The sequence below is a fragment of the Sinocyclocheilus rhinocerous genome, unplaced genomic scaffold (genome assembly GCF_001515625.1).
Source record: "Sinocyclocheilus rhinocerous isolate Xijiao unplaced genomic scaffold, SAMN03320098_v1.1 scaffold697, whole genome shotgun sequence".
NCBI classification, from domain to species: domain Eukaryota; kingdom Metazoa; phylum Chordata; class Actinopteri; order Cypriniformes; family Cyprinidae; genus Sinocyclocheilus; species Sinocyclocheilus rhinocerous.
Genome location: NW_015664033.1, coordinates 1,388,523 through 1,398,541, shown reverse-complemented (window position 1 = coordinate 1,398,541; position 10,019 = coordinate 1,388,523). Strand labels below are relative to the sequence as shown.

Below are 10,019 nucleotides of genomic sequence, written 5' to 3'. Positions count from 1 at the left end.
AATCGATTCGCAGAATTGAGTCGGACTTCCCATCACTAAAACGTAAAGCCAATAATTACAAGTATGAAAGTGAAAGTGACGTGACATGTGGCCATGTATGGTGACCCATACTCGGAATTAGTGCTCTGCATTTATCCCATCCTAAGTGCACACACACAGCAGTGAACACACACCCGGAGCAGTGGGCAGCCATTTATGCTGCGGCGCCCGGGGAGCAGTTGGGGGTTCGGTGCCTTGCTCAAGGACACCTCAGTCGTGGTACTGAAGGTGGAAGAGAGCGCTGTACATTCCCTCCCCCCACCTACAATCCCTGCCGGTACGAGACTCGAACCCGCAACCTTTGGGTTACGACTTCAACTCTCTAACCATTAGGCCACGACTTCCCCGATGAGGCTCTCTGTGGACCCCTGTCTCAAACTGCAGCATGTCAACTATAAATAGAGGTTGGCAGATGGCATAATGACATTCAATGATACAAGGTTGTGGATGATTATTTTTTTGTGGTGCAAATATTTCTGTATTATTCTTTATAATTAAATCTTTGTGTAAATGGAAATAATTTTTTGCATAGGCTAAATCTGTTTTATTGGATAAAAGATTCAGTAACATAAAGCTGTTCACATGCTTAAGCCTTAAATTGTTTTGTAAAGAGTTAATTCATCTACTGTATTCTGTTTCCTTGCACAGTTATTTTACACCATGCAACAGTACAGACTATAATCAGTGTTGGGGAGTAACTAGCTAGGCTACATGTAATGGAATTACGCAATTTAATTATAAAATACGTGTAACTGTAATCTGTTACAGTTACTGAGAAAAATGTGTAATTAAATTACAGTTACTTTTGAAAATGTTAACAATTACAAAGGGGGTTACATATGAATATTTTTCACACTCATGCTGTACACAGATTTAATTTAATTCCTTTCCCAAATTGCATCGACTGCTCTAAAATATGAGACACCAATGTTTCAGGAGTTTAGGACACAGAATAGGACACACGATTATTCGATAACTGTTTTATTTCCTATTTGGGTTTATGTACATGCTTTATTTTTGAAGATTGTATAAGGTTAACCCAGCCTGCTTTAAATGTTTTAAAATGATTTACAGTTGAAAACATTCATTATTTACAAAAGTAATCAAAAAAATAATTAAATGTAATTAGTTACATGACTTTAATAAAGTAATTGAAATAGTTACACTACTTATTACATTTTAAATACAGTAACATGTAATCTGTAACCTATTACATTTCCAAAGTAACCTTCCCAACAATGACTATAATGTATGCAGGTTAAAATCTTTCAATTTTTTAGTATTTTAACACCCATGTGACTACGCAGCACAAGATAACATATACACCACAAGTCTAAATTTAAATTTCCAACCACTATGTGAAAATTTAGTTGTTTTATGAGTCATGATGCCTACACCAAACCATGCAGACCACAGTCATATGATGACAAGTTTATCTGCATCTGGGCCTGTGACCTCTTTTGTTTAAATCTGCAAACAAGTCGTTGTATTTTTAACACTTAATTTAAAACAAACTAGTGAACTGAGATGATAATGTTCAAAATGGTTAAAAAAAAAAACTTAAGTGAAGTTACGTGACCTAAGATACACAGTTTGCCTTATACATTAATTTTAGCTTAAACTCATGCATTGTGCATGCATCAATATACTGTTTGCATTATTTACAGATCTGAATCAGCAGTACACTCATGCTAAAAAATGTAAAGCTTTAAAAACGAGTAAAAGAACTTTCATCCTGTAAGGGCTGTTTTAAGTGTCAAACATCTATGTTTAGAGTTTGATTTCTACAAAGCTTGCTTTTCAGGTCGTTAAATTTTGCATATAATTATGTGAATGTCTCCATTTCTGTGTTGGAGATTCATTGCATATCAACTTTTATGCAAATTCTGGTATAGGCACTCAATAGATAATGAGTCTTCTTTTTTGTGGTCTGTTTTGTGGAATTTAAACCACGCCCCTTGATGTCAAGCAACACCTTTAGATACATTCCATCCTTTTACTCATTTTTTCACACATGATGAGTCAGGGACCATCTAAGTGTGAATGTTCTTGTACCTGTCCATTGCAGCGGTGGGACACATGTAGGACATAAATATGAGCACAGAACAGGTACTTCTCAGTCTGTGTTGGGCGCTCTCAGATTATGATTAAAAAGACCTTGCAGGTAAGTGAAAAAGAGCCTAAACTCACTCACTCAATTGTGAATCAGAGTTTATTGACTGATAATAATACCTAATATCTTCAAGCTATTTTTTGACACTAAAATCTGCTCCTGTAAAAAACAAATTGATGATGCTGAAGCACTAACAGCATTAATATTATTCTAGCGATTTTGCATGGGAACAATATCATAGTGAAAGCTAAACTGCTAAAATCTAGCATGCTTCTAAAATGATTCATTCTGAAAACATTCAAACTTATTTTATGATTAGTACATTTCTACATAAGGAAGGGTGTAGGATACACCAATCAAATCCTGCACAAAGATTTGGATTAGAACCAATATATGAGCAAAGAACTTTACATATTAACATTTGCACCGAGGATAACAGTATTAATATTGTGCTCTATTAATCAGATTTTTGTTAACCTTATTTCTGATCTATGTATATCACAGCAGGATAACACCCAAAACTCGCAATGATTCCTCTAGTTATCCTGTGGTGTGGGCTTCTTCTGTGCCTTCCTCCTCCAACCAGCCCGACATGCTTTCTGGGTAAAGAAGCAGAGTGTCAAGATGCGAATTTCGTGCCAGGATCTGACTTGGCTGGAGAGGGTTTCGACATAACTAAGATGCAACGCCTGGGGACTTTTGTCATTGACATGAGTAAGTGGGAGCTCAAGAATAACACCTGTAACCTGTGCAAAAACCCATTCATGCAGAACAAAAAGCAGAAGCTCCCGGTGTCTGTGATTTACTGGAGGGCCACCCAAAAATGCGAAAGGTCATTATCCAGCTCCATTTATGAGTCCAGCGAGTCCCTGGTCAGTTCCAGCACCTCCTCCGTAGAGAACAACTGGAAAGCCGGCCTGGGAATAGGCAACGCGGTTAGTAAGATGTCGCTGATGTTGGCTGGAACGAACTCTAAACTCGCTGAGTATTCAATGACAAAGACCAAAAAGGACAAGTTCAGCTTCATCAAGCAGTCTACATCCTGCGGATACTACGGGTAAGACTTAACATATATTAGTTAACTGCTGTGATGAATATCACGGTCATGCTTTCTGGGTAAAGAAGCAGAGTGTCAAGATGCGAATTTCGTGCCAGGATCTGACTTGGCTGGAGAGGGTTTCGACATAACTAAGATGCAACGCCTGGGGACTTTTGTCATTGACATGAGTAAGTGGGAGCTCAAGAATAACACGTGTAACCTGTGCAAAAACCCATTCATGCAGAACAAAAAGCAGAAGCTCCCGGTGTCTGTGATTTACTGGAGGGCCACCCAAAAATGCGAAAGGTCATTATCCAGCTCCATTTATGAGTCCAGCGAGTCCCTGGTCAGTTCCAGCACCTCCTCCGTAGAGAACAACTGGAAAGCCGGCCTGGGAATAGGCAACGCGGTTAGTAAGATGTCGCTGATGTTGGCTGGAACGAACTCTAAACTCGCTGAGTATTCAATGACAAAGACCAAAAAGGACAAGTTCAGCTTCATCAAGCAGTCTACATCCTGCGGATACTACGGGTAAGACTTAACATATATTAGTTAACTGCTGTGATGAATATCACGGTATATGGGTTTTAATGTGCAGCACTATAAACTGCTGTCTTCAGATACAGCATTAGCAGCCGCTCTCCTCTTCATCACGAGCTAAGCTATGAATTCACAAGGCTTCCAGAGACGTATGACAACCAAACAAAAGAAAGCTACTTGTCACTTGTTGAAAATTTTGGCACACATTACATTGTCCAGGTAAGCCAAAATATATCAATATCAATGTGTGCTATTTCTCTCAGTATATCGCATATATGTCACTGTTGCTTGTAATCTGTTAGGTGAAACTCGGTGGAACAGTGCAATCTGTGACCAGTGTCAGACAATGCATGGCTACTCTACAGGACCTCAGTATGGATGAGGTCAAAGCATGTCTGGACGTCGAGGCATCAGCAAGTGTAATGGGGAGGATCAGCATAGACACTGCATACCGTCACTGCAAACAGAGCAAAGACAAAAGACTGAGCACGCACAGTTTTGCTAACAGTTTTACTGACAGGTTTGTGCTTTGACTTGGCAGAATGTGATTTAACTGAATTATCAGCTAAATTATTAGTTAAAAATTGCTAAACAATATAGTCTGATATAAATATTAGTTTTGTTTGTGTGTGTGTGTGTGTATATAATTTATAATAGTTTTTTAAAATAATTTTTTTATTTAATATTTTTAAATGTATATTTTAATTTATATTATTTATAATATAATAAATACATTTTTATTTATGGTTTATTTTTTGTATTAAGTTTTTATATTATATCATGTAATTAAAATTATACTTATAATAATAAGGATAATATTTTAATATTTAATAAATACATTTTAAAGTTGTTCAAATTAAGTTCTTAGCAATGCATATTACTAATTAATTAAGTTTTGATATATTTACAGTAGGAAATTTACAAAATATCTTCATGGAACATGATCTTTACATAATATCCTAATGATTTTTGGCATAAAAGAAAAATCTATAATTTTGACCCATACAATGTATTGTTGGCTATTGCTACAAATATACCCCAGCGACTTAAGACTGGTTTTGTGCTCCAGGGTCACATATAATATAATATAAAAGACAAAAATACAACAAGTGTATGTTATTATCATCATTATTATTGGGGGAAGGGTTCAAGCTTTATTTTCTTTTTTTTTCACAAGGTTAACTGAAATCACGGGTGGCCACGCTCAAGACACAGCGCTTCTCTTCTCAGTCAGTAATGACCCTGGTGCTTTCAATCAGTGGCTCTCCACAGTGCCAGAAAAACCAGACATGATTTCCTTTTCACTGAAGCCCCTCCATTTGTTGCTGCCAGTCAAGAACCCAAAACATGAGCAGTTACGCAGAGCCATTCGTGACTACATACTGCAGAGGGCCCTTTTGAAGAACTGCTCTACACCTTGCAAGGCCGGTATCGCAACTAACCCCAAGGAGCCCTGTGTGTGCAGCTGTCATAACAACCCTGGAGTAAAAGCAAACTGCTGCCCTGCACAACGTGGACTCGCTCAGATTAGTGTAACTGTGATGAAGGCGACAGGTCTGTGGGGAGATTACTTCTCACAGACCGATGGGTATGTCAAGGTCCTGAGAAATCATAAGGTCTTTCTAGGGGAAACAGCAGTGATTTGGAACCAAAACTCACCAACCTGGAACTGGAAGTTTGATCTTGGCAGTTTCGTTCTCTCTCAGTTTGGGGGGCTGAGACTAGAAGTGTGGGATAGGGACAACAAGTGGGACGATGACCTCCTGGGGGCGTGCAACATACAACTGAAAGCCGGCATAAAAGAAGAATTCTGTCCACTTAACCATGGTTTGCTGTACTACAAGACGTCTGTAACTTGTGGTCCTAGTTTAACTGGCTCCTCATGCACAGATTACGTGGGCTCTCCGATGGCCTCCCATCTAGAGAAGGTATACGTGTCACGACATGCCCGTCCCATCCCGAAAGATGAGCTGATGAAAATGGGGGTGCTTTTAGATGAGCGCCGCTTGCTGTTTAGTCAAACCAATGATCCTAAAAGCAAAACGCAGACTTTGTGAAAGCTTATCATCAAAGCACAATAAAAAAAATATAAAAAATGTTTTTTCTTAAAATAAAATGTAAAAAAATATATCAAATTAAAATCATGCAAAATTGTGTTTTGCATCTCAACATTAAAAGGATAGTTCACCAATAAATGAAAATTCTGGCATTAATTACTCACCCTCATGTCGTTCCAAACCCGTAAGACCTTCGTTCATCTTCAGAACACAAATTAAGATATTTTTGATGAAATCCGAGAGTTACTGAGACCTGTTAAGGTCCTTGCACACTGACAGAGAAATGTTTGTATGCATTGTTGTATTCGTCATCCTTTCCTATCAAAATGCTTGATACGGATGCGAAAATGCAGAAAATCGAACCTGATCCAAATTTTTTTGTGACGGACAAAAGTTTCGGAGGCAGTGTGATTGACACAACGTGTGGTCGTATTTATTTTTTAACGAGCGAAAATTTCAGATGAGAATTTCAGACTCAGTGTGCAAAGACCTCTTCATAATGTCGCCTAGGGGTGATGCAGAGGAAAAGAATTGTTGAAAAAAGTCATTATTATTATTATTTTTTTTATTCTTGTAGCTTCGTAAAATTATGAAGGACTATTTTAACAATGTCCTTACTACCTTTCTGGGCCTTGAACGTGTCAGTTGTGTTGCTGTCTATATTCGTCATCCTTTCCTATCAAAATGCTTGATACGGATGCGAAAATGCAGAAAATCGAACCTGATCCAAATTTTTTTGTGACGGACAAAAGTTTCGGAGGCAGTGTGATTGACACAACGTGTGGTCGTATTTATTTTTTAACGAGCGAAAATTTCAGATGAGAATTTCAGACTCAGTGTGCAAAGACCTCTTCATAATGTCGCCTAGGGGTGATGCAGAGGAAAAGAATTGTTGAAAAAAGTCATTATTATTATTATTTTTTTTATTCTTGTAGCTTCGTAAAATTATGAAGGACTATTTTAACAATGTCCTTACTACCTTTCTGGGCCTTGAACGTGTCAGTTGCGTTGCTGTCTATGCAGAGTCGGAGAGCTCTTGGATTTAATCAAAAATATCTTAATTTGTGTTCTGAAGATGAACGAATGTCTTACGGGTTTGGAACAACATGAAGGTGAGTAATTAATGAGAGAGTTTTAATTTTTGGGTGAACTATCCCTTTAACATTTTATTATTGATGCTAAATTAGCTTTTTATTTTCTTTTTGCTATTCAGATCTTTGATACGATCTGTGGGGGGTTGCTATCTTCTCTCTCACTTACTTGCATGCAGATTTTTGTGGTTAATAAAGCAATTATGAAAACAGCAGTTTAAGTGATTCATGTCATTTTTGATTGTTAGGTTGGCGAACTGTGAAAAGTGTGTAGGAGGTTTAACACCACAAGAGGAACTATGTGACTAACAGCAGCACTGAGGCACATTTAACATTTTAGTCAAGTTCTGATTTGACAAGTTTAGTCCTACGGTCTGGCTCTACATCTGCAATGCACAGGTCAATGTGTAAATGAATTCTCACATGTTCCATTGACTTGTCGTAGACCCCGTTTCACCACAGAGCATACTCAGTGCTGAAGTGGCTATTCGAGACCACATTCAATTCCTCTAAACTGAAAAGCGTACCCCCACTCAGCCCACAACGGATGAGTGTATTTTTTATTGGTAGCAAATAACGGTAAAGCCCACCCACAAGCTAGCATTTATTTCCTACATATAGCCCCTTTCACACATCACTCACCAATGCCTGCTGGACAAAACAGAGTAGTTCGAGGTAAGAAGAGAATTTTACATCATCTTTTAAAGAAAATAGTGCTTTTTTTCTTGCTGCTCAAGTTTATGTCTGTGATGTAATGCAAAAGAAATAAGCAACTAAAATTTGTTCTTTTTTAATAATATTCCTCATGATCCCTGTAGGCAAGATCCACTTAATTGTCACAAACCTAACTACTATACAATATAATAACGCTTTTTCCATCATGTTCATGCACAACACACTGTTATTAAAAAACCTGCAGCACAAGGCATACATCCTGTTATGACAGTCCTGTTAATATTTCAAAATTAGTTACATTTTGGAGACTAGAGTTTAAAAGTAAGGCATTAACCTGTTTAATCCCCAATTTTTCCCAGGCATGAAAATAACCCTTTGAAATAATAATAATTTTTTGAATTTTTTTGGAAAAGTGTGTGAAAAATTGTGTTTTATGGTCAGTCACAATTGTGACCGGTGGGATAATGTGTGTACTGAATTAACATATTTCTGCAGTAATAAAAATCGTTACATTTCTTAGCCCAGCTATTTTAAACAGTTTGATCACATTCTAGTGTTACTATTATGCATAAAAAACCCTTATACAACATTGATAGGAATACTGAGATAAAAGACAAAAAGTACAACCATCGACGTTTTTCTAAATTGTTAATTTTTTTGTAATACTTAACAAAATTTTTATTTTATGGTCAGTCACAATTGTGACCGGTGGGATAATGTGTGTACTGAATTAACATATTTCTGCAGTAATAAAAATCGTTACATTTCTTAGCCCAGCTATTTTAAACAGTTTGATCACATTCTAGTGTTACTATTATGCATAAAAAACCCTTATACAACATTGATAGGAATACTGAGATAAAAGACAAAAAATACAACCATCGACGTTTTTCAAAATTGTTAATTTTTTTGTAATACTTAACAAAATTTTTATTTTAGTGCTACCAGTATTACAACATCAATATTGTAACTTATATTTGCAGGAAGTGCATTAAAACCTTAGTAAGTCAGTAAAGTTTTTAGAGGTTTAAAAAAATGAAAACCTTTTTTACGGTCACTATTGTGACCAGTGGGATTAAATGGGTTAAGTATGTCTTATTTTTATTTATTTTTTTACTTCAGAAGTACTTCAGAAGTCATTTAAATATTACAAATCTATTTGGTAATGAAAATGAACTATTATGTCAATATTTTTATTTATTTATTACATTATGAAGGTTTTGGAGCTTTTACATAATAGTAATAATAATTTAATTAAAAAGTAACTGAAATGTGTTCTTTTTAAATATTCCTTATGATCCCTGTAGCCAAGATCCACTAAATTGTCATAATCCTAACTACAATACAATATAATAACCTTTTTCCATCATGTTCATGCGCAACAGACTGTTATTAAAAACTTGCAGAGCAAGACATCCATCCTGTTATGACTGTTATTTATAATAATTTAGAATTTTGAGTGTGAAAGTAATTTTGTGAGACTGTAATTTTTGTAATTTAGTAATTTTTTACTCACCATTGATTGTGCAATTTTGTACTGTTATTTCAAGTTTCAATAAAAATAAATAAATACATCAATAAAATATAAACACTCGCGCACACATAATTGTCATGTTTTTTTCATAGGAAAGAAGAGCATCCATACACCTTATCTCAATCCATTTTACAGGAATGTGGGCCGGGCTTGTTTTTTACCTCTTTCTGCCCATCGTGCAGTCATGCACTAAAGGTAAACCGAATGAATGTGCAGAAGCAAACTTCGCCCCCGGGTCCAACCTGGCCGGAGAAGGATACGATGTGACCAAGATGCAGCGCATGGGAGCCTTTGTCATTAACACAGAGGTCTGGAGGCGAAAGGATAAATCATGCACTCTTTGCAGGAACCCCTACATGGAAGGAGCAAATCAAAAGCTTCCCACATCTGTGGTAGACTGGAGATCCAGCAAAAAGTGCAGCATTCAGATATCAAGTTCCCTGTACCAGTCCAGTGAAGAACTGGTCAGCTCCAGCACTTCCTCCATTGAGAACAACTGGGGTGCAAATTTGGACATAGATATTCGCCAAAATAAAGGCTCATTCGTTTTGGCTGGAACTAACTCAAAGCTTGCAGAGTACTCAATGGAGAAGACCAAAAGAGACAAGTACAATTTTGCCAGTCAAAGTATTTCGTGTTCATTTTACAGGTGCGACATACCAGCTTCCATTGCTTCATGCCTTCCTTGAATACTGAATACTTTTTATTCATGATAAAGGAACCGAAAGAGTCATATTATGCAATCTTCTCCTATTTCTTCTAACATTTCCATGTCTACCTACAGCTACAGGGTCTCCAACAAGCCTGTTCTCCATCCTGAGTTCAAGCGCTCTGTGAAGGAGCTTCCTAAGACATACAATCTTAATTTCAAAAAGCGTTTTTACAAGTTCATTAACACCTATGGAACCCATTACATCACTAAGGTAATTCT

The 10,019-nt window shown here is 36.8% G+C and overlaps 2 protein-coding genes across 2 annotated transcripts; both read left to right on the top strand.

The window, feature by feature from the left end:
* Positions 1-2,679: 2,679 nt before the first annotated feature.
* LOC107729509 (perforin-1-like) lies at positions 2,680-5,788 on the top strand. Its single transcript, XM_016540050.1, has 4 exons — positions 2,680-3,209; positions 3,812-3,950; positions 4,034-4,251; positions 4,909-5,788. Exons 1-4 carry the CDS (start codon positions 2,680-2,682, stop codon positions 5,786-5,788), a joined length of 1,767 nt encoding a protein of 588 aa, XP_016395536.1.
* Positions 5,789-9,225: 3,437 nt separating this feature from the next.
* Positions 9,226-9,788, top strand: LOC107729448 (perforin-1-like). Its single transcript, XM_016539940.1, has one exon. The coding sequence runs from the start codon at positions 9,226-9,228 to the stop codon at positions 9,775-9,777; it is 552 nt and encodes a 183-aa protein (XP_016395426.1). The 3' UTR covers positions 9,778-9,788.
* The last annotated feature ends 231 nt before the right edge of the window (positions 9,789-10,019 follow it).